The sequence below is a fragment of the Lycorma delicatula genome, chromosome 1 (assembly GCF_047948215.1).
Source record: "Lycorma delicatula isolate Av1 chromosome 1, ASM4794821v1, whole genome shotgun sequence".
Lineage (NCBI taxonomy): Eukaryota > Metazoa > Arthropoda > Insecta > Hemiptera > Fulgoridae > Lycorma > Lycorma delicatula.
The window spans coordinates 339848242-339873563 of NC_134455.1; the positions used below are offsets into that span (position 1 = coordinate 339848242).

A 25322-nucleotide genomic window follows, 5' to 3' on the forward strand; every position below is an offset into this window, starting at 1 on the left:
AAATTTTATAAGTTAATTTCGGCTGATTATTTGTCGTTACCTCCTTCCATTTGAAATCTGCTGATTTATGGATAAATATCTTTAAATTTTGTAATAATATTTTTTTTTGTAATAATTAACTCCTTCTCAATTTATTTACGGATATTAGTCGCCGAACAGTATCGACATACTTTTCCGCATTCAATGTTTAAACGGTTTATATCACAGGCGATTCGATCACGGTTGTACAGTTCAAGGCTAGTGATATTTAACTAAACTGTTGTTACTATACCACAACGTTTCTTGCTAGTGTGTTATCAATTAATATTTTAGACAGCGACTTGGTAAAGTAATATCCACTGTAGAGTAAAAACCACTGCATCAAGTCCTAATTATTAAACATACAAAAGAAAAACCAAAAGCCCGTTCAAATTAACAGTCGGTTCAAAAAAATCTGTGTATTCCACAAACTTAATGACTTTATATCACTTGATCACTTGACAAGAGATCATTTTTAAAATCTTCGTCCGCCTCAAAATGATAATCGAAATAACTGAAGAAATTGGCGTACCGTGATTTTCTTCTCCTTTTCTGTGTTTAATTTATAATATATATTATCCGATTTCCATTTATTCTCGAAATTTTGCCCTGACTACCACCACGGATATACAATCGTTCCGGCCCGTTGGCCTAATGTTTTACTTAGGATTCATTTCATACATCTACTGGCAGTATCAGTATTCGAGACAAATGAAGGTCACGTGTTCCATTACATTTTTTCAGGGTTTTTTGTTTATTTTATGATGAGGAAATTAAGAGCCTTTTAATAAGACTCTGCACATGGTAGTCTTACAGTAATTTTAACGGACTTAGTGGTTTGATTTGTGCAATAATTAATGAGCGTTTGATAATTTAATTTTTTTTCAATTAAATCTCATAAGTTTCTGAACTGGTGTCTATTAATCAGGACAGTAACCTGAAACTTTTAATATTTTATATATAATATTTAGTGCAGGCTGTTTTCAGGTGTTGAAATTTGTCAAGAAGAAAGAAAATTTTAAATGACAAAAGTAAAATGCTTGTAAAACATTCCACCATCTATATACTAATATTTTCATATTTAACTTTACGAAAATGTTAGTATAACGGTATTACGGTTAGTACAGTATTTACGGTTTATGATGCATAATATCACAAACCGTAAATTTTATTGGTTTTGATTCAGAAAGAGATTTATATTACTACTCGTATTTCTTCTCATTTTGAACATTTATTTTTATTTTAAACTTAGCATTCAGACTAAGTACCCATACCTGTCTTAACAGTATTTTTTAAAGAGTATACCTATTCGAAAAATAAAACATTATGTACCGTAACAAATTCTGCTTATTAATGTTAGACTGAAAAATATTTAAAGAAATTAAGACCGTTTCAGAAAACTTCTGACGCGCTTTACACGCATATTCCGCTCATCAAAATAGTTTAATCTGACCGAAAGATTTCGCCCAGATTTTTGCTATAAAGATTAAACAATACTACACTAAAACTACTAACACAATCATTATGCAGAATTAGTGATTTTAAATGTACGTTTAAAAAAATAAATAAAAAACTGAAAAATGGGTTCCAAACTTTGTCTTTAGTAGTTTTCCAAGAAAATTTTAATTAAACCCGACAAAGTGGAATCTAAAAGCACGCGTTTTTTTATTGAAATACATTTTTATTGAAACAAAACATTACAGTAAATTTTCTGAAAATCTTACACTACAAATGAGTAAACATTTCTTTACATGCGTGCGTATAATTTCGATTAACCTTGAAGTTTTAAAACTTCATAGGAGACCTCTGTATGTAGGGAATCGATATCAAGTTTGGAAAAAATCCGTCGACAGCTGGGATGGTACGAGCATAGAACATTGATGATAATTGATAAAACCCATCGGTTTTTAAAATATTGTTGATAATTTTCATTAATTCTATGATGTACAATATTTTACGGACGAAGCCGGAAAATTTATGTACTTTTATGCCACTTTTTTTACATTATTGCGTTATACTTCTCGATGTACAAATTAATTCAAATATAGATCATTACTTTGAAGTTCGGTAATCATAACCAGCAAGCCGGGTATAGTGGCCTGTGAGAACGCATGAATGCATTAGTGCAGTGATTCCCAAACTGTGCGCCGCGGCGAGTAGTCATACTTTTACTTAGGGTAGGGCGCATTGGAAAAATTTTAATTGAAAAAGGGCGCCGTGACTCGGATAAGTTTGGGAACCACTGCATTAGTGTATGCTCAAAGAGTTTTCTGGCAATAAAAATTAACTTTTACACAGTATCACCTTTGCCGCCCAAGAAATAAAAAAACAGCCCAGAATGCTGGAAAAGGTTGTCGGGGTCCATAAAAATTCGCGCTGAAATATACATTGACAGTGGAGAAGAGCATTTTGAGGGGCTTGTGTAACATTATCACTATAAATTAATTAAATGGTTTTTTGAATACCTAAAATAATAATTCCCTTTTGATATAAAATAATTTTGAGAAAAGTTAAATTTTGTAATTTCCGTTCCTTTGAAAGGTTTAGCTTTATTCTTACTGTTTCCGAATGCGGATGCCAATTTCCTTGACGAAGCCACGGTAACGTTTAACTTGTAATTGTTAAAAATATTTTTTTTTCTTCTTTTTTTGCTGTTGTATGGAGAGGAATATGAAGTCTTTGCTCGTGCTTCTCCGATCTTGCTTCTGAAGCAAAGTTGTTTGTAATATTGATCAAATTTTTTGTCGATTCTCTTTTGTATGCTGACAACTTGGCTGTATCTTTAATAAATTCATTTCTCAGTGGTAAGCCGCTGAATCATACAGCACTCTGTTTGCTTTGTAAACCATCGCAGCAAAAGCTATCTATACCCTCTTATGTTACATAGGAAGATTTATTGCATGTTTTGCTACGTTTTTGCCTACGTTTTCTAAATATTATATCAAAAGTGATTTTATTATCTTTACAAATTAATTTTGAATCCAAAAATGGTAACTTTTTACTAGTAGAAGTAACTATTTACTTTCCAAAGTAATTCTATTTACTTTCAGTACCGTACGTAATTTTTTATTTTATTTATTTTAACAAAACTTTCATCCTAATGGGAAGTACCTAATTAGCAAATTATAGCAATTACTATCCTTTTCCATTAAAAATTACTTTGATTTAATTATTAATTTAAGAGATAAATTCTATCAACAAAAATAAAAATGATAATCATTTAACAAGCTAAACGGCCATCTAAATACACTTTTGATTTTTAAATCGGGCTCGAAGCAAGTAAGAACAAGAATGTCGAGAACTGTACAAATGACTGGAAACAGGGTTAGTATTAAAACTTCCACCTCGTTCAGTTTTGATAACTGATAATGCTCGCTGTCATAACATAAAATTACTCGCTGACCAAATTCCAATTGCAGTAAATAAGAACTATTGGGATGGCTGTAAAGCAGAAATATTCCTGCTTAGCTATAATGTTAAAAACTGTGAACGATATTAGAATGATTAAATAAGTCCTTTGTATGAAGAGTACAACTGTAATAAAATAATGGAGGATTACCGTCACAAGGTAGTAACCATTCTGAACTCAACGTTATTGAGGTGATTTGGACAAAAATAAAAAGTTAGATAGAAATAGAAAATGTGTCACGTTGGTAAGATATAATAATAAATGAAATAATTATTTCAACTGCCGGCTGAATATCGGAAGCAGTGCTGTGCAAATACACCCTAAAAATAGGATACAATTATTATGAGACAGAGTTATCAACATGCAAACCGAAAGCACCGACGACAGCACCGACGAATCTGTCATCCGGTAGTAACGCATAGGTTTGGATGGGATAGAGCCACTAAATCTGAAAAAAAATTATCTATGTTAATTACTTTTTCCTTTCTGTTCAAATAAGAAATGAAAGTAGTGAATATTAAAATCTAAAAAAAAAAATTAAGGAATAAAATATTTAAAAAACTGGATATTTAAATAAAAATATCATTGAGACGTTATAATAAAGAGAAGTAATCACTTTCGCCGTTTAGTGTACTCACTTGCACGCTTGTAGCGTGTGTTTTTGTTTATATTTCTCCTGCCTCCCACCCTGTCTAGTAATCCTCCATCCCTACATTGCTCGTAAACTGAGCTTTCCAAACTTTGACGAGTAATATGATCAGAAAAAAGTTTAGCCGATCTTTTTTAACATCGCCTTCAATGTTAAAAATTTACTGTTAAGACTGATTGTGAAAGAGAGTGTCTTAAGTTGAACAGAATGTAAAGAATATAACGTTGTGTAAAGAACATAACAGAATGTAACGTTGTTTTTGTTAATTTTGCTCATAACGAGTTTAATTTCTTTCTTTTCTCTCCTTCCAATCTTCTTCGTTTCCGTTTTCTTCTTTGTCTTTCATTTCTTACCGAGTTGATTTAAATGAATTTCAGTTGCTATAGTAATTTACAAAAGAGTTACCGGGTATCTAACTTTTCCAATCTGTAATAAAATTTTATTTTTATTTTTGATATTATCTTCCTTTGCGGTTAAAAGTATTTCGCATGTATGTAATCTTCAGTAATATTGCACAAATAATCTATTTTTTCTAACACAATTTTTATATTTTTGTTTCTTTTTTGTACCATGATCTGTTGTCTTTTAAAGTAGTCTACGTTAACGTATTTCTTTTTTATTTTTGGAAGATGTTTACGCCATTGCGTAAAGTTGTTTTATTCCAATAAATTCAAGGTTATGGTAGAGTCTTGTAGTTTACAGGCTTGGTAAATTTATTTTGTATTTTTATAAGGCTTATCCTTATGTGTATTTTAATATAGGTTGGTTTGGTCTGTTGTTTTCGTTATCAATTTCTCTCAGGCTCCAGTTTTACTTACTGTTGCATCATCATATTGGTGTCAACGTATTTCATATCTCGCATTATTTATTGCTGTTTAGTCTTAATGTATATATATTATTCTTAAGTGTTTTTTTCCTCACCAATTTCAATATTGTCATAGTTCCTAGAAGTCTATTTCTCTTTGTCTGCCCTGATGTCATTTCTTCAACTTGTGCGTTTTCAGAAATTATTTTTATCAGTCTTACGTAATTCTTTAGTGGTCTGCTTGCTTGTACATTATTTTTGCTTTGTCTTCGTTCCCGAATTCCACACATTTTCTCTAATCGTTCTCATACTAACACTTAGATACTACTCTTGTTGCCAACACACTCTAGGTCTGCCTAGGTTTGGTTTCCCCCTTTTTTTCCCTAACGCCATTTTTTTCGGCAGAGTAGATCAGACTTTCACCATGTGCGGTCGACTGTGACCTTTCTCTCTCATACCTAATGTTTTTAAATACTTTCGTCGTCTTCGTACTCTCATAAACGTTCTGGTATTTCTCTGTCGAAATATTCTCTAGTTCTACTCGTCAGTGTTTCATGATTTCACCGATCTCTATGTTTTGTTTTGCCTCGTTTCTTTGTTAAGTTAATCTTCAAATTTAGCATATTACGTCTCTCTTGAAAGTGCTTCAATCGCTACAAACAGCCAATTCTACCGACGCCGAATCTTCTCCAGCTGCTGATTACATTTTTCATCGATGCAAATTCTCTCCAAACTCGTTACTACATATCTGAGGTGCGTGCTACGTAATTATTCAACTTCTAATCACAAATTGTTACCTCTGTTATTTTTGATTCGCCATTACAGACAACTCCAAGGATAAACCGTATGTATATGTGCACTTTAATTTCACGAGTTATTTTTTACCAATATTCGTGTGTTCTTAAGGGATGTTCAAATCCTTCATTATTATTTATAGTAAACAGTTACGCTATTAGTAAAATTTGTGAAAGATTCAGTTAATCGTACATTATGCTTTTCAATTTCAAGTTTGGTTTAAAAAACCATTTATTCACTTAAGTGCAGTCACGGCAGTAGGCTTATATAAGGTTATGTTATTGTTCATGTGCAACATATTTTACGTGCTTACTTATTACAATTTGTTTTTATTGTAATTAACTCTATCATTTAATCTTGTAACTTGTTAATCGCCGAGATTAATTCTTATCTATTCATGAACCGAATTCATATTACTTCTTATATTAATCTAAAGAAGATTACTCCTGATGTGAATTTATGTTTTTAAACTTTGTAATTTCATGTTTTCAAGAAAACTTATTTTCTAAAATGAACTCTATTTATGTTCACTTATTTCAATTTGATTATTGTAATTAACTTTTTTTATACTGAAATATTATCGTGGCCTTTTTTTTCTACTAAACTAGAATTACATGTTTTAATTATTTAATGTTAAGTCTGATGATGTTCATAATTCAGAAAAGGCCAGTGCCAATAATAAGATTTACTCTAGTTTATTTTTCTAAGTTAATGACATTTGTTCATTGCTAATTTTTCATATGTCAGTAATGCAATAGTTTTCCAGCCATACTATGTTTATTGATTTTATGTTTTTCTAAGTATATAATTGTAAATAAGGTGTTTTATGTTCTCTTGTTTTCAGGCTTTGTTAAATTGTAGATTTTCAAAATGTGTATTTGAAAAATGTATATTCATGTATTTTCTCATTTAATATCATTATTCATATGTTGATTCAGCTGATATTTCTTATATAGAATTAAGTTATATTTATTTCATAATTTCTTTTAATTTTTTAAGGTTATGATTTAACATAAGTTCAGTTGTTTTCTTTCTAATTAAAGTCAAATTTCTTTTGGCAAATACGAGCTGTGTGTTCTTTTATTTTTGTTAACTTAAGATATTATTTCTACTTTAGATATTGTTCATTTCGAAGTATTTAATAAAATCGAATTATTTTTTGGAAAACCGTGTAACGCATAAAAGAAAAATATTACTAATTTTTACAACTCTTCGGGTTAATATTTGGCATAGACTAGATAACTTTTAATAATGAAGCCGATATAAATATTTGTTACACTGCAATCCTCTGTTTTCAGCGTTCTATAAAATATAACGATCTGTAAAAAAAAAATGTTTTCATGAATGAAAAGGGAGACTATAATGAAAACACATTTCAATCGATCCATTGATGTTCATGCAAATGTCCCGATGTCATAAACTCCGGCGCAATAAAATCGTTTGTTGCCAGCCGAAACATAAATATAGAAAAGCCACCATCATACCCTGGTATCTGTTTTATCAGAAGGTTTCTTGATAGCTGAACAAAACAATAAATGTACAGAAGACTTTTTTTTTTTTTGCTGTCGTTCATTGAATTCAATCAACTTTCCGGATATTTTTACTATATAATTTTTTTTTACGATTTTGAGGTTTTGTAATTGAGAGTATTGGAAGGATAATTTCGGAACATGTCGATTCCAAGTCGTTTTGTTACTTCAGAGTACTTCATGCCGCTAACTTTAACCGAATACAAACTAGAAATAATGTAACATTTATTTTCCTTTGATTGTGAAAAAATTAATGCGCGAAGTTCAGAAATTTAATGAAAATACCTTCGCTCTGCACGCAAAACCTAAGTGCGATCAAAAAACTCTTTTAGTTTGTCTCAAATGTACGATTAATTTTTACATAGTGAAACGAACAAAATGATTTTTATTAACATAAAGATAACTGACTTTATTTACAGAAAAAAAAATTAATACTTGACTCCGAAATTTTGGATTTAATTCCCAAATATTTGTAAATTTTCGGATTTAGTAACTAATGATCTTCTTTAAACGGTTTACAATGATGAGTGTAATATGTTTAACAAAGTTTAAAAACGGATTTAATAATAATGTCTAGAAGAACGATCTACTCTTAGGTTTAGTCGACACTAAAATCGGTCCGACCACTTTGGACTTCGGACGTTTCCAGAAAGAAGTAAGGCGCACAGTGCGATACTGCATTAAAATAATAAATAAGAGATATATCAGATCTCTGCATATTTCTGTACCTTACGTTTATTTGTGATTGTGTCTTTGAGTTATTAATACCTTTTCTTCGTATTATTTTAACTTTGTTTTCGTATTTGTGATTGAGTCTTTCAGTTATTAATACCTTTTCTTCGTATTATTTTAACTTTGTTTTCGTATTTTATTATTTATAAATAGAACTTGTTTAATTTCCTTTTGATCAAGAGAGTATATTTGTATTTTTCAAGGAAAACTGTGTTATATTTAACGCCTCATCTGTCTATGTGTTTTCCTTAAATGAATCCTGAGCATAAACGTGATAAGAAAAAAAGAAAATAGTTCGTTTAGGGTCCGAATTTAAATTTGAACATATTTCTTTAAACGTTTAATTTTTAATCTATTACCTTTTGTTACTTGAAATAGAATATGAAATTGTGTTGAATCTTGTAAAACAACTTTTACAGATCGTTTTATTTTTTAAATACCCAACTTACATATATATTTTTTTATTTTTTGGTTTAAGAAATTACACAAAAGCTTTGAAGCTTGTCGTGGAATATAGAAATTACATTTTTGTAGCGTATGAAAAATGCTATCCCTGACCGGAATTCAAACTCGGGACCTCTGGATGAAAAGCCAAGATTACTACCACGCCTTTGTATATATATATACACGAGGTATGATAAAAAAATACGGTGAATAATTTTTTATTAAAAAAAGTAATAAGGTTACAAAGAATTCGATTTAATCTCCTTCAAAGTACTGTCCTTGGCTAACAATGTACTTATCCCAACGTTGACTCCATGACTGGAGGCGTCTTTCGGAAGGGCCTTCAGCTGCTCAGTCGTGGTCCTCTCAATGTCAGCAATGGTGTCAAAACGTTTTCCTTTAAGCACAGTTTTAATTTTTGGGAAGAGCCAAAAGTCGCACGGTGCTAAATCCGGTGAGTATGGCGGATGTGGACAGACAGGAACACTATTTTGGCCAAAAACTCGCGAATGAGAAGCGAGGTGTGACACGGCGCGTTATCGTGGTGAAGAAGGAAGCCATTGGTCCATTTTTCTGGTCGCTTTCTAAGTACGTCGTTTCGCTTTGAACGGATCTGTACGAGATGTTAAGGTCTTCCGATAGCTCTCGAATAGTCATTCGCCTGTTTGAACGAACCATTGTTAAATTGATTGCTTAATCGCAAATGTGCTATACACCTTCCAAGTACCCCTTATACATTTGCTAAAATTAGGTATCACATCAGAAAATTATCTACATTATTAAAAGAATTGAATAAAGTTTTATTAATAATTAAACTACGGAATATTTTAACAAATAAAAGGGATTTTTATAAAAATTAAAAAAAAACGTTTTCTAATTAATAAACAATTAACATAAGGCTTTTTTTTAATTTAAAATCTGTCAATAACTATTAGAAAATAATTACATTTTCTTTTTTATTATTATAAATACATAGCGTTCAAATCATTGTTCTTTTTTTATCACTTATATATAGATAAGCGTAAACAAGTTTAAATTTGCCGGCCTCCGTGGCGCGAGTGGTAGCGTCTCGGCCTTTCATCCGGTGGTCCCGGTTTCGAATCCCGATCAGGCATGACATTTTCACATGCTCATCTTATCCGCTGAAGAAATACCTAAGGGTGGGCTTGGAAGTTAAAAAATTTTAAATAAAAGGAAACTTACATAATAATAAAATGTAATTTATTCCATTTATTTTATAGTAGATTAATAAATACTGTCGTTGATTAACTTCGGTACTGTATTTTATTTTATTACCTACATCGATCATAAAACGTTTGCTTGAAGATTTAAAGTCATGGTTTCAAAATTATATTTAAAAAAGTACGTTTGTTTTGCTAAATTGAAGTTTAATTTATTTGTGATACTGTTTTGTCTTTTCAAACATTATGTTCGAAATAAAACGGAAATAGTGGTTTTCATACGACAAATAAAATTATCTAAGAAGCAACAGTTGGAAATGTTGTCGGTAATATGAATTGATTTATTTCCGAATGCTATACATTACAATACTCGTTGCTTTATTACCGTCACCCTGATGGTGATGGGATTTTCGATTGATTTTAACCGTTTATTAAATAATTATTCTACCCTCTCTTCTTTATTGCGAATAAAACGATGTTCATATAGATTACTTTGCCATTGGTAAACTCTTATATCATAATTCTCCTCTTTATAATATCCTTTTTAATAACTTGTTCGTCTCGATTCTTGTAGGTAAAAAAAATATTTGTTTTTAATCGCTTTAACTATTTTCTTACATCGCTTGAAATAAATTTAATTAGTATAGAAACTTTAAAATTATTACAGTATTTTCTGAGAGATTATGGTTACCTAAATACAGTTTTGTACGGTTAATTTCTTAATGGTGTTTGGTTAAGCATGAAGTATTCATGCCGACGTAATAAGAAATTCGTGTTTTTCTTCTTTTTTTACAAATTTTTCTCTTCCTTTTTCAACACCATTATTATTCAGCGAATTAAATAGTTACAGTATCTTCATTTTTAATTCGAATTAAAAAAGACATTGATTCGAATTCGTGAAGTACATTTTACATAATAAGGCGTCGCTTGAATATTTATTTATTAAATTTATAGAAAAAAGCTAACAATATCGTTTTATTACTTTCCCGCCATGCGGCTTTTTTCTGATGCACGGCTTACACACACGCGCGCGCTTTTGTTTATTTAATTCAGCGATTAACTAAAGCGCGCGCGCATACCGTATTTCATTCGCGCGGGTTTGGCGGTACTAGCGGCTACTGTAAATACTTTTTTACACTTTAAATATTATTCATTTATTTAATTCTTCCGCTCACCTGTGACATTACAACACAGCTGGTGCCGGAGGCTAAACAAAAAAAGAAAGAAAGAAAGAGGACTACAGCAGTTGTACGTCAGTGCTGCATTAGCGCTCCTTTTGGTAGGAGGGAGTACTTATGACACACTGTACCCACTTAATCACTAGTTTATTTAGACCATTTTAGAGTATTTTTTGGGTTGGCGATGCGATTTTGCAAAAATATTATTTTTTAATTAACAAATGTGCCTTAGAAAAGTAAGGCCTTAATTAGGTAAAATCACGAGATACTGAGGGTGACCTTGCTGTACAGCCTCACCCTCTTGACCTTTTAAGTTGAAAATTTTATGGCATCAATGCCTCATATATAGAAGTAATCTGTTAAGTTTGGTCAAAATCGGTCGAGTAATTCTGGAGATATAAGGTTATTTAGAAGCCAACACCCGAACACACACATACGGAGATCCGGAAAATTTCCATCCGATTTTTTGGGTTCTTCAGGTGTCAAAACGTAAAGATCCGGTGAAAACTGTGCCCAGATTGGACCGATTACCGTACTTTACCTACTATAGCAATAGGTGGGAAAGTAATAAAAATGAATCTCGTCACTTTCATTCGAGTACGTTTGAAAATTTCGGGTCACTTCATCCTAGTAAAGGCAGTTACTTTTATTCGGATTTGAATACTAGATCGTGAATACCGGTGTTCTTTGGTGGTTGGATTTCAATTAATCACACATCTCAGGAACGGTCGACCTGACACTGTACAAAACTACATTTCATTTACATTCATACGTATCATCCTCATTCATCCTCTGAAGTAATACCCGACGGTGGTTCCTGAGGCTAGACTGAAAAAGAAAAAGAAACATGGTTGGGACACTTCATCGATATGACGAAATCAAACTTTATGTAGGAACAATGATAGTAATTTTTGTGTTACGTACTTTGTTCTTTTTTTCGTTGTAATTGATTATTTTAAACAATTTAATCGATTAAATATGTAAGACGACCTTATAACGATGTAATTGATGTTAGTTAAACCCTGGATACTAGCGACCTTTGCTTTATTTATTAGAAAGGTGTATACATTAATTAGGAATATTATAATTAACAGAAGTTCTGGTGCGATTCCTGTTCGTGTTTGTGTACGTCATACATCCTTAAGACAGATTACACGTTAGCTACATAGTTTATGTCGGTTAGTTTATTTACTGTCAGTTATTTAATTCATTTGAAGCAAGTTGAAGTCAATTAAGGGCTTTCGGTTTTATAAAGTTCGGACAAAGTTTGTCCCTTTGTTTTCACGAACTCATTTGCCGACTGCTGTAAGTTACTTTGTCATACGCTTACTAAATTATAACAGTTCATCGTTGCGCACATTAGTTTATATACGCCCGTGATTATAATTAACTAATAGAAACTACGCATTTGTTACTAGTCTGCACATTATATATATTTTCTCGATGATAATTTCACAGTATTTATTACCTGTTCGTTTATCAGTTAAGTACACTGTTTACTAGTTTATTTTATAATAAGACAACTTAATTTTTCATCATTACTCATGACATTTTAAAAATGATTTAGCCACCGCTGAACGTCACGGGGGGCTATACGGCCGACTGTAATTTTCATAACGTGAATACTTTTAATTCTGTTTTGTTAAGCTCGATTATCCGATAGAGATAACGTGTTATCAACTCGCTAAATTCAGTATCGTTGTATGTCTACAGATAACATCAATTCAGCAGGGCTCATAACGTCGTAAGCGTATATATTAGTAATTCCAAACGAATTGCTAAACCGTCTGTTTTATTTGTGCAGATAATCTAAATTTATGAGATTCAAAATGTGATGTTGTATAATTTAATATCGACTAATATTTTCTGCAGTATAATTTGAATGATATTGTCGTTGAAACTGATAAATTTAAATTGTAATGATAAGTGTTAATATTAATCGTCCCTTTATCGATAAAACTAAATCGTAGAAAGAAACCTCCTTTTTTATATGAAAGCGGTTCATTGATATATCGATCCAGGTGTCGGATGACAACGTAAAACTGAATATAATAACTCTTTACAGTATTTTTAAATTAAATATCAAGTTTAGAAAAAACAATTCGTTCTGCTAAATAGTGGTTCTAACTGGCTTACCGAGTTACAATTTAATGACTGACAGTGGATAATTCTACCATTTTTAAATGTTTTTTTCTTATGAAAAATTAAACTAAAAGAAAAAATATATGCTTAGTGACTAAATTACACTGTTAGATACGTATCCAAAATATTCTGGTGTCGCAACTGTTAATTTCAATTAAGATAATATCCTGTTTATTTATCCTTTATAAAAAAGTAATTAGAAACCTCTGTCGTTTAGCTGACACTTGCTGCCGTACAGTATGCCTCGGATTCAGTTTCCGATACAAACTTGACATTTTCCTTCTTTTGTTTCATTTCTCAATAAGTTTGAGTAAATACTCGCACGAATTTCGGAACTTATGAAGATTCCCCCCAAGAGAAATAGTACGGCTTACTTATAATGCCGTACTAACCACCCTTATAACTCTAGTCTTTTTTTTTTTTTTGTTTTTCGTAGGAAGTGGGAAAATTTGACTGAACCAAACGCCCAGCAGCCCCCACATTCTGTGTATGTGCGATCCCACCGCATAGGCGGTGAACCCCCACTAAAAACCCACTCTCTCACGCAGGGTGGTGCTGGAATTGATGTAAAGGCATAACATCAGCACCAACCGCATCACAGACACACTTTCATTCACATCAATTATTAAATAACGCTATCAGACACTATTTACACTGAGTATTTTCAATTAATAATATATACAGCTCAGAATTTACCTTATAGCTATGCCGGCCTCAGACAACAGGAACGCGTCCCGCGGGAGCCTTTGGTGACGACAATGCCGAGGCATCCCCGTCACCCGCCCAAGAAGGCTGGCGTCCATCGCCGTCCTCAACCGACCTCTCCTAGTCCCCCTCACTATCCTCCTCCGTTAGTTTCTGCTGTAGCCCCCTTATGAAATACCAGGCACACGCAGTCCATTCCTCACCGGGAGAGAGTATAAACCGCATGACTTCCCCTTAGCGAGTTCAATCCTCACACGGTATCTCCTGCCTCCCTCTGGGGCACACAAAGAAGGCGCACTTCACCACATCCACGTCATCGCAGACTGGCAAGCTCTGCTCCTGTTTCCAATCTTATAGAGTATTTACATAACACATTCAGTCACGATATACAATCGATATTTACAATTAACAATATTTACGATGTTACGATTTACAATTAACAATGTTTACAGCTTCGAATTTACGCTTTAGCTATGCCGGTCTCAGACAGTAGGAACGCGTCTCGCGAAAGCCACCGGCAACGACAATGCCTAGACACCCTCGCCACTCACCTCCGAAGGCCGGTCCTCATCGCTGTCCCCAACCGACATCTCCGTTGTCCGCCTCGCGGTCCTCCTTCATTAGTTTCTGCTGTAGAACCCTTTTAAACCACCGGGCACACCCAGTCCATCCCTCATCGGATAAGAGCATTAATTGCATGACAATCCCTCGGCGAGTTCAAATCGCCACGTGGTATCTCCTGCCTTCATTTGAGGTACACAAAGAATAACGACCCATGAACCGATAACCACTGAGCCGTCCAGAAGTCCACCTCTCCATGCAGTCACCCAGGCAGCCACCTCTGGGATCAAAGTGTAGGTCCAGTGCCTCTCCTTCGCACTCCGCCTCTTCTACCAGTCAGCCAGTATGCGGCCCTCGCCTCCTCCCTCTACCATCTGCGCCTCTATCTCTTCTCTCTTTGGCCATCCCAACCCCGTAGGGGGAGACACCCGCCTAGTGACGTTCCGGACGCCACACCACCCCCCTCGTTCCTAGCTCTGTTGGGCTTTAACGGGAGTCGTCTATCGCCCTCTGAATTTTTACATCTCATAGTAATAAGCCTGGCCTCGTTGGGATGCCACCGATGTAAATGCCTCTGTAGACATTTGCATCGGTGATTTATTACTCAGCTTTGCCTTCGCTGTAGGCCTCGTCCAGACATCTTGAATCTCCTACATCGTACCCCTCTGAACTAGCTAACCGAGTTCGCGTAAGCACGAACCCCGTGCCTAGTTTTACTTATGAGCCAATTTTGTGAATGTCCTGTAAATCGAGACAAATTAAACACAACATGCCACCAAAGTTGTTGATCGCAACAACGAAATTTAGTCCTAGTTTTCCTTACCGACCTCAACTTCCGTTCAAACCCCAGACTTAGGTGAAATTAAATTATGGACTCTAGTCTGGTCCACTAGGGATAGATCTCCAACTTCCACTCGGCTCCATCGCAGAGTCCCGCTTGACATTCACCTCATAAACCATCGTCGAGTTGCCGCTGCACCTCACGGTTGCATGGAATCCCATACTCTCGGCATTGCAGTCGCCGTTTCGCCGACAGCTTTTGCAATTATAATACCTCTTGTCTAACTAACCGTGTCTCGCTGCCAAAGCGCCAACCTTCGGCCAATCAAACTGTCCAGGCGGACCCTTGCCACCCAGGTTCCTACTCTACTAGATCCCCTCGGCCGACCTCCGCAGGGCGAGGAATCGAAGAAAGCCAGCAACAATTGCCCAGTCTCTGCGAGTCCTCCAGTTGACTCGCAGATCAAAGGAGTTTACTCTCTCAAGTTCCCTAACAACTCTGGTACGCTCAGCTTCGTATCGGGGACAGACATACAGGACATGGTCCACCGTGTCATCGCCCCTACAAGCCGGAGTCAACCAATCTAAACCTAGCCAAACTATCCCTAAAAGCACCATGTCCCGAAAGAAATTGAATAATATGCCGATTGGGGGAAACCCAGCTAATTGCTCGCAACTCCCTAACATTTGGAAAAATACCATGTGTGTATCGACCAGTATAAAAATCGTTCCACCTAGCTTGCCAAGAGTCAAAACCATGGTCTTCAATTTCTCGCATACGCCCTGACGTTAGAAGGACTCCCTTCTTGGAAACATACCGCTGGCCACGTTCCGTAGCCAAAATGTCAATGGGTTATTATGTCAATGTGATGCCGGCGATCACAGTGACTACCTCTCGCGAAACAGTTCTGTAGCCACCGACAACAGCTAACAATAGAAGACGCTGGGCTCGCAAAAGAATATCCCTATAACATTGGAATTGTAATCGATGATCCCAGACGGGCGCAGCGTACAATATTATGGCCTCACAGACACCTTTGTAAAGAATGCGCATGGTACGATAATTCAACCCCCAATCGGGATGGATGACTACGGACACTGAAGAAAGCATCGGTGGCCTTCTTCGCTACAAACTGGAGTTGCTCCTTGAAGAAAAGCCTCTCATCAAGGATAACACCCAGATACTTCTGAACGGTAACATACCTAATTGGAAGGCCGTCCATCACAACCCGCGGGTGACGGGTTGCGGCTAAGCGACCCTCCAATAACATCATAGTGGTTTTCTCCGCACTGAAAACCATCTTATGCTGAAGACTCCATAATCTTAATACCTTACATGCCTGTTCTCTCTTTGGCCAGCAGATCCAACGGCGGCATACCAGCCACCACCAGTGAGGTATCCAATGATACCGTCCGGTAGAGCTGGGCCACCCTTATCGCCAGCCTCCTATAATTGCCATTCAATCTCCGGGCATTTCTCACTACTCCAAAGGCCTGCCACCATACCGGTGCCGCATACAATTTGATCGATACCACGGTAGACGCCAGCATTCTGAGCTTGAATGTCCTAGGACCCCCGGCATTGGCCATAAGCCTCAGCAATACCGAGGACATCCTTTCCAACCTTCATGGCCACTTGGAAGTGTGCCATGGCACACTCCCTATGGAGCCACACTCCCAAGTATTTTTCTGCTTCCTTCAGGGCGATCATTTCTCCATCGACTTGGACAGCAAAATGGGGTATTCGCCTCCTCCCCGTCATTGCTACAATTTCAGTTTTCTTAGCTAACAGTTGCAGCCCTTGCGTCATAACTCCACAGTCTGGTTAGCGATAACCATTCACAGTCATTATTTTAAGCGTGTAACAAGAATAAATTAGTTCTTTCACTAGTAACATTTACCTCACTCTTCTGCATCTGATATTTATGAGTGTTACACTACTTGTCAGCTACTTTTTTATGAAAACTTCTGTTAAAAATTTTACAAATCGATATCCGTACTAGACCGTTAACCGAATATTGGGACATATTATTTGTGTTTATTAAAAGCAGAATATTTAATCGACGAAGTAAAATGAAAAATTGAATTAATAAGTAATTTCTATAAAATTCTACACAAGACGAAATGATAAGATTTTCTGTTATTTATCGTTTAAATTCATTTAGGATGTTTATCGAGGTTTTAACAATTTTTTACAAATAAAAAAAATAATTTATAAAAAAATTAATAAAAAAATGGTAAAAATAATTTTTAAAAACTTTAATTTACTAATTTTATTGGATTTCCGTTAAGCGACCCTCTATATAACATTCAATATCTCAGAATAATTTTGAAACTTCCGACATTTCTCGCCAAAAGCTGAACGTGGCTTAGGAACTCCTTTTAATAATATCCCTTCAGAAGTGGATTCAAATATTTGTTCTTTTATGAGAAGTAGGTTTGATTTTTATCAGTAACTATATGAACATGAAAAAGAAAAATAAGTAAAAGAGATTACGAATTTTTTAACTATATTTAAAATAGTTGTAGTGATTATTTTCTTGGAGTATAAACAATATCCTGCTGGTTTGTTGCGCGCGCGCGGGCACACACACACACACACACAGACACTAAATTGAACCAAGATAACAAATAATTACTATTATTTATTCTGGTCAAGATAATTTTTTTTCTATTAGACAGTGGGAATGGTTTCCGTAGTAAAGTGAAATCGAATGAATAAAAAAAAATTTTCTCGGCTTTTAGCTCTATTTAGAAATAGAAATGCATTTCAAGTGAGGAATTACCTACGCGTAAATCCTCTGTTAAACCTTTCATTAGGTGTATTTAATGGTCGACGGATAACCTTTTTTGTTAGTAGGGGGGTGCGTTCTTAAGCAGTTGAAGAAAAGAGGAGATACCCTCCTCTTTTCTTCTTGCAACGATTATACCAATCGTTGCAGATTTCATCTTAATCTGAATGCGGCAACGTAAGATCTATTGTAGCTGATGATTAGAGTGTAAAGCCTATAGACGATTTGAATCGTCACAGTGCGTCACAAGTTTTTATTCATGATTTATTTTACCCTTGGTTATCAACTATTTGTACACACGCGGAGCGCATTTCTACTTGGAGCGTATGCAATCGATAACTCGGTGATAAATAAAATATATTATTTTATTTCTCTGTTATTGTACATACAGTTATTTAGATCTGTAATTGGTTTGAGTACTAACTAGTTTGCTGGTCCTGTCTTGCTTCGTCCATTTTACTGTTTTCCAAAAAGTATGGCTAGATGTTTTCATTTGAGCATAGATATTTTCACCGTCTACAGAAGTTTAATTATATGTTTATTTTTTGTAGCGTATAAAATATTATATTGTTTTTTTACGTACTGTTCATAGTGTAAAAAAAGATGTTAAATCCCGCAAAAAATAAATAAAATAAAAATATACTTCAAAAAAGCTAGCTGAGAAATAAGGAGTTTTCATTTTAAAAATAACAAGTAGAATAAAAGTTTACGCATGGCATTATGAACTGAGCATTTACGCTTCTCGTACACGCCGCTTCACATACATTTAAAAAGCGGGTGATGAAATCGAGCTTAATAGCGTTCGTTCCGTACATATCTTTTACGATGTTGTTTCCTGAACAGAAAAGCTAAATTTAATGCGAGAAAATCTGTTATAGTAATGACTGCGGTTACCATCGACCATCCATTAATTTTCCTATCTTATTTTACTTTATTATAAATTTTCTTTTTTGTTTCGTGATGATGAAATCGAGAAGGTTTACACTGATATTTTAATACCGTTAGGCCGCGCTTACGATACGAACGGCACGGATTATTGCTATGACAGTCAAGTTTATGATTCTATTACTTTAAATGGGAGATTGTTTAGTTACAGCTTTGATAGCGAGCAGCTGGTAGTATAAGCGATGGCAGCGAAATGAGCGACAAGCCGGCGGTTTGTACACTTAAGAGCGGTACTAAAAAACTATTAAAATACATGAAGTGAGGTAACTTTTAAAATATGTATGTCGATCTTACCGTTCATGGCTTACATTGTTTACGCAAATTCATAGCGGTATTCTTGTACAAAATGCTTACTTATTAAAGCGTGAAATACATCACATAAACTGAAACGCATAACAATAAATGTGTATGTAGGAAATAAACACGCTGCGTCATACGTTTATAAGTTCAATGTGACATTATTCCATATCGTTTGATAAAAATTATTAAACGAACTACCAAAATGCAAACCATGTTGTCAGTTTTGTTCAGGTTATCTTTCGACTCAAAACAAAACTGTGACTTTTTTGTCGACATTTGTGTTAGTTACTGTACTGTATTCTTTTGTTTTCATTTATTTTTTTTATAAATAATCAAATCATATAATCATTTAGCTTATGAAATAAAAAAAATATTCATTTTAAGTGAAAAATAATTTCAATTTTGAACATTACTCGTAAACTGAATTACGAGATTAAATAAGTGTAGTACTTATAACTCATATCAATGCTATAATGAGTTTGTAAAGGTTTTCATTCACCATTTTGCTCCTGAGAGATAGCTAGCCCTCACTTTAACAGAGTTAGGAATCCTGCTTATTAACTCTTTGTTTCATCCAGAGGTCCTGGGTTCGAATCCCGGTCAGGCATGATGGCATCCACACGCTACAAAAATTGTCATTCATTTCACCCTCTGAACCAATACTTGTTGTTAATAAGATTTAATGGTCGTGTCTTTAACATTATCCAGTACCACTCCCGCACACAGATAATTTTGAACAACAGTGTTTTGCATATATGTTTATTCAAAATTAATGTGCATATTTTGATAAATAGTTATGTATGAGGATGTTTATTGTATTTTTTTTTTTTTTTGAAATTGCTGTATCATCTTGTTTTTAAAAGAAATTATTTTTTATTCATATTATTTCGCACAGTACTAGTGCGATACGTGAAATTAAAAAAAAAAAAAACTTATGTTTTCTTTATATTAAAAGTAGTTTATAATAACCCTAACTCTTTATGAACATAAGATTGTTGTAAACATCCTGCTATATTGTTTGGTTAACTCATCTTTTCACTTAAATAGACTAGTTTGTAAATGACTTAATAAAATAATTATTGCTTTTGTCACTATAAGCAATGAATATTGTAAAAAAACAATGTGTCACATTGTGGTTACATCTAAATTGATTAATATTTCGAATGCTACCGAGTGTTTACAGTTTCACTGATTTTCAGATTGTTTGCAATTTGTTTTTTATCTGCGATTAAAATTTAATTTTTGAAATTGAAATTTCAGATTTAAATATTTATTTTTTTGATACTTTTATTTAAATAGAGAATAGAGAATTTCTTGAATCAAAATAGCATATTCAATCATCAAATCTGATTCTGTATTGAATACTTATTAATTATTGTTATTTCATCATTGATTTTAATGTTTAAGGTAAAATGGGCTCGACAACAAAAGGTGATTTCACGTTATAAACGTGACTACTTTGGTTCACAGTTTCTTTATCCCTTAAATGATCCAAAATGGCCTCAGATGTGGTACTTGGTAAGTAATTAATTAAAAATATTTATTCTTTTATCAGTTAATATTATTGAAATTCTTTAATATAAAACACTCAAACCTTGTTCAACGAGCATCTCCAAAAATGGATGATTTACATAATGAGCAAAACAAAATGTAAAAAAATGGCTCCCTTAACGAGTGATGTTTTGCAGCATGAGTGATGAGGAGTCACATCCTGCCTGTGTCTCGGCGATCAATCTGTGTATAGCGCTTCTTCAGCTAGCATCTTACTGTCATTTATGAAACCTATATTCAGAAACAGGTTTGTGTATTTTTTTTAGTGCAAAATTTAAGCAAAAAAAAATGTTGCAAGAAGTCAGGGGTAAGAGAAGAAAAATCACTGTAGAAGTCAAACACCAAATCATTGTGAATCAAGAATGAGGTGTGTGCATGGCTGACCTAGCACGCACATACAATTGTAATTGCACGTACTATCCTGGGAAACAAGAATAAGATTAAGGAGATGAAGCTTCAAAGAGTGTCAAGAATTTCTATGCAATGCCCATGTATTCTCGACAATGTTGAAAAATTGTTTCTCATATGGATCAATGAAAAGCAAATGCAAGGCGACACTATTAATGAAAAGATAATTTGTGAGAAGATGAAAGTAATTTTTATCAACCTCATTAAGAAGAAGCCAGGATCATCAGCGGACAAAGAAGCATTCAATGCATGCCGTGGGTGGTTTGAAAAGTTTAAGAGAAGAACCGGCATCCACAATGTTGTGAGGTACAGAGAAGCAGCAAGCTTAGACATAAAGGCAGCCGAGAACTTCAACAGTGTATTCAAGGGCTATCTGCCACAGCAGGTTTTTAATTGTAATGAGACGGGTCTCTTCTGGGAAAAGATGCTGAAGCAAACTTATATTGTAGCAGAGAAGAAGGCATTACAGGATCGCAAGCCAATGAAAGACCGTCTCACACTGTTTTGTGCAAATGCAAGTGGTGACTTAAAAATTAAACTGTTTTGTCTCATTTAAATGGTCTTATAATTTGGATAATCCACAAGCCTTCAAGAAGTATAAAGTCCAGAAGAGCAGGCTAAATGTCATGTGCAGATCCAGCAACAAGGCTTGGGTGACACATTAGCTTTTTACAGAATGGATCAGTGAAGTGTTGGGTCTGTCCATAAAAAAATCTGCTTGAGAAGAATTTGCCATTCTGTGCCTTGCTTGTTACATATAACGCTGCTGTACTTACTCCAAGCTTAGAAGAATATGACCTCTTTGAAGAATTTAAATTTATCAAACCCAGTTCCTGACTCCCAACAGCACTTCAATACTGCAGTCCATGAACCAGCAGGTGATTTCAAATTTTTAAAAGCTCTGCACTAAAACACTCTTCAAGCGTTATTTTGAGGAAACTGAAGGAACCAATCCAGACCACTTTCACATCGTTGCCTGCTTCAGGATGATCAACAAGTCATGGGAATTGGTCATGGAACCTACCTGCATGGAAGAAGCCTTGGCCAGACAGCATTGTCGAACGCGACTCCAAAGGGTTTGAACAAGTGCTACGCAGCCTGTAATCATTAAGATTTTCTCTGGCCATGATTATGGGCTAGAGGTGGATAGCAAAAACATCAATGAGTTAGTGGAAGAGCATAGCCAGGAGCTGACCACCGAAGAATTTCATCAGGAGAGAAGATAACAGCCTCAGTAGAACAACAACCTTCTAGTGAATTAAGGGAGATGCCGAAAGCATCATACATTGAGAAGCATCATCCCAATACGACAGTAGCTATGCATGCTACAAACTTATTTAGCGATAATTATGTGTCTCATTTTTTCCAAATTTTGAAGCTTAGGTAAAAACAAATGTCTTTACACAAATTTCTTGTACAAAAGGCTGTGTTATAAATGATACTACATTATTATAAATTTGAGTTTTTTTTTCAAAATGAAACTTATTACCCTATTTTATTACCACAGGAGTCAATACTCCTGTGGTAAAAATTGTTTCGCTTAACAAGTGTTTCGCATTACGAGTAAGATTTGGGAACAATTTTTGCTCGTTAAGCAAGGTTTCACAGTACATCAAAGTTGATCGCAAAATAAATAAATTTTTAGTTTGTAGAATTTGTCTTTCTTCATATTAATGGTTAAGTTACAATAAATAAATCTTAATAAAATATATCATGATGCAATTAAATTGTGTATGTTGAACATTGTCTTAGGAAATCTCACAACAGGCTATCCCCACAGCATACTTGGCAAATAGATTCACACCTAATGTTATGATTATGAAAAATGAAATTTATAATTAATTTTTTTTCAAACATTTATAGACATTTTTTAGTAAGGAAACATGACTTTCAATATCAGTAACCATTTTTTTTTTTTATGTGTAATGTTTCTCTTCATGCTTGTTATGCCAACATTTTATTCATTGCATTTGATCAACTCATTGTTTCCTAAAAAGTGTTTCAGACATATTTACATCCCAATGGTTTACTTGCTTAACCACACAGTTACACGTGTTATACCATTATAATTAATTGCATGACAGCAGGATTACATTTCTGTTGAAAACTGATTCCTTTCAATATGAAAAAATTGCTCATTTTTTATAAATGGAAAAATTCTAAATTTGGTTTATTAAAAAAAAAATCATTAAAATTAATGATTAATGTTATAATTGTGCTATAAGTAAAGAAATGGATAGAGATTGTGCAATCTGTAATTCTGTAGTTCAGATGGTTTTATACCTTAAGTGAATTTGTGAGATGCTGTAAGTAGAGAAATGGATAGAGACTGTGCAATCTGTAATTCTGTAGTTCAGATGGTTTTATATCTTACAGAAGACAAGATAGCATATGTAGGTAGCATGTACTCAGAAAATAGGACCTTATATTATAAATAAATCTTAAAATAGAAGTAATTATAAATAAAATTTAATTAAAATAGCAGTAACTGCCAATTATTAAAGCAAACAAGGGTACAGATAATAGAACAAATATAAATATATTTTTCAAACATATAATATTTTCACCCAAGTTTTTTCTCTTTCTCTGAACCATAATTCCTGTGCATTATTTTTTACACTAACATAGGACTAGCATAAATAAATTAGTGAGTAAGCAAGGAAACAAGTTACTGAAAAGTAATTTTATCACTAATATAAATGAATAATCAAAAATTGTAATTTATACATATTTATTTATTGATAATGATAAAATTGTATTGCCTAAAAATATGTACATTGGGGGTAAGAAAGATCTTCATTAATCTAGTATAAGATGTAAATAAATTTAAAAGTTCACTTATATTAATGAGAATGTTATAAATTCTAGAACAGAGGTGCTGGATTAGATATGAGTGTACAAGGTGCCTGGAGAGAAGGTATTACTGGGCGTGGAGTAGTTGTTACAATTCTTGATGATGGACTTGAAAAGGATCATCCTGACCTCATAAAAAACTATGTAAGTATGTTTAGTTATTAAAAAACTATATTGATTTTTAAAGAATTAATTTAATGATGTTATTTTTATTTTTCAATAAATTCAAACAAAAATGATAATCAGCTCTCAAAATATTGGAATCATTTTATTCTTTATATTGAAGGAGAAGGATTATATTAATTAGAATTTCCAGTTATTTTTATTTTGGTAAAAATTTATTGTTCTTAATTATTGAAACAATATATTTTTTACATTAATTGTATCCATTAAATTATATCAGTGATTTATATTACTAAAAATCATGATTTTACCTTCTTTCTATAATTTGCATCTTGTATGTCACATGAAACAAAGTAACAGCTGGCATTGTTATTCAGGAAAAACTGTTACTTTATATCCAATTCTATTAAAAATTTGAAACCTTTGTAGGATCCAGTTTAGAAACATTTTTCTGAAGTGAAAGAGAAAGGTAATGAAAAGATAGAATTGTTTTGTCATCCTTTCATTGTCATACTTTTCTGTCCCACCTTTTCATTGCATCTCAATGGTACTTTGTAGATACTTCAGAAATTCTACCTTCATCATTACTGCTATATTTATGTAAGATACTCATATCTTGTTTTTTCTTTTATATCTTTATTTTATACACCTTGTTTCTATTCATTTTTTCTCTTTATTTTATAAGTTTATTTTGCAGCTTTCTGCCTTACCTTGTGAAATTAGTCAGTATATGTAAAAAAAAAAAAAAGAAAAGTTATCTTAATTGTTTTTAACAATTAGTATTTAAATGTATTAATTTCTGAAAGTACAAAAGAAATTCAGTTATCTGCCATAATTAAGGGAGCGATTACTTTTGATAACTGCTATGACAACCATTGGATACCTCGTACAAATAAGATTACAAAATCAAGTATATAGAAGTAGAAATTTATTCATTGTAAAAGATAGTATAAGTACAATTGAAATTCCAGCATGAATAGGTAATATCTTAACTACATAATATAAAATTAAGTCACTACAAGTATATACTTTATACATAAGGAAATAACAGCATGTTACATATTTTTTAGGATACAAAAGTTTCTATAATATTCGTTAGGTTTTAGAAAGTAATTTGTATTTTTTCCTAAAATAATGCAAAAACATTAGATCATTTACTGCTGCATTATAATGCCAGTGCTGCATCAGTAAATCAGCAGAAGAAAACTCAGTACATCATTGCAGACATCAAGATGCAATTAAAAATACCCTAAAAACTATCTCATTAGCATTTTTAAAGTATTATTAAAAATTGTGAATGGCTATTAAATTATTTTCTTTATAAAATTTATGTATGCTAATGAAAACCACATATGAAATGACTTTCTTTATAAAACTCATCTAGGTTCATGGAAACAAAGGATTAAATAATTTCCTTTACAA

At 33.5% G+C, this 25322-nt stretch overlaps 1 protein-coding gene across 5 annotated transcripts in view; it reads left to right on the top strand.

The window, feature by feature from the left end:
- LOC142334331 (furin-like protease 1) overlaps positions 1-25322 on the top strand; it is a 427570-nt gene that overhangs the window by 341440 nt on the left and 60808 nt on the right. For all 5 annotated transcript variants that reach the window (XR_012758822.1, XR_012758823.1, XM_075382285.1 and 2 more), the window contains exons 4-5: positions 20373-20483; positions 23793-23921. Coding sequence is in view for 3 of the 5 variants with exons in the window: in XM_075382285.1 (XP_075238400.1) it covers positions 20373-20483; positions 23793-23921 (240 nt within the window). In the remaining 2 variants the exon portion in view is untranslated. The remainder of the gene's footprint in view (positions 1-20372; positions 20484-23792; positions 23922-25322) is intronic.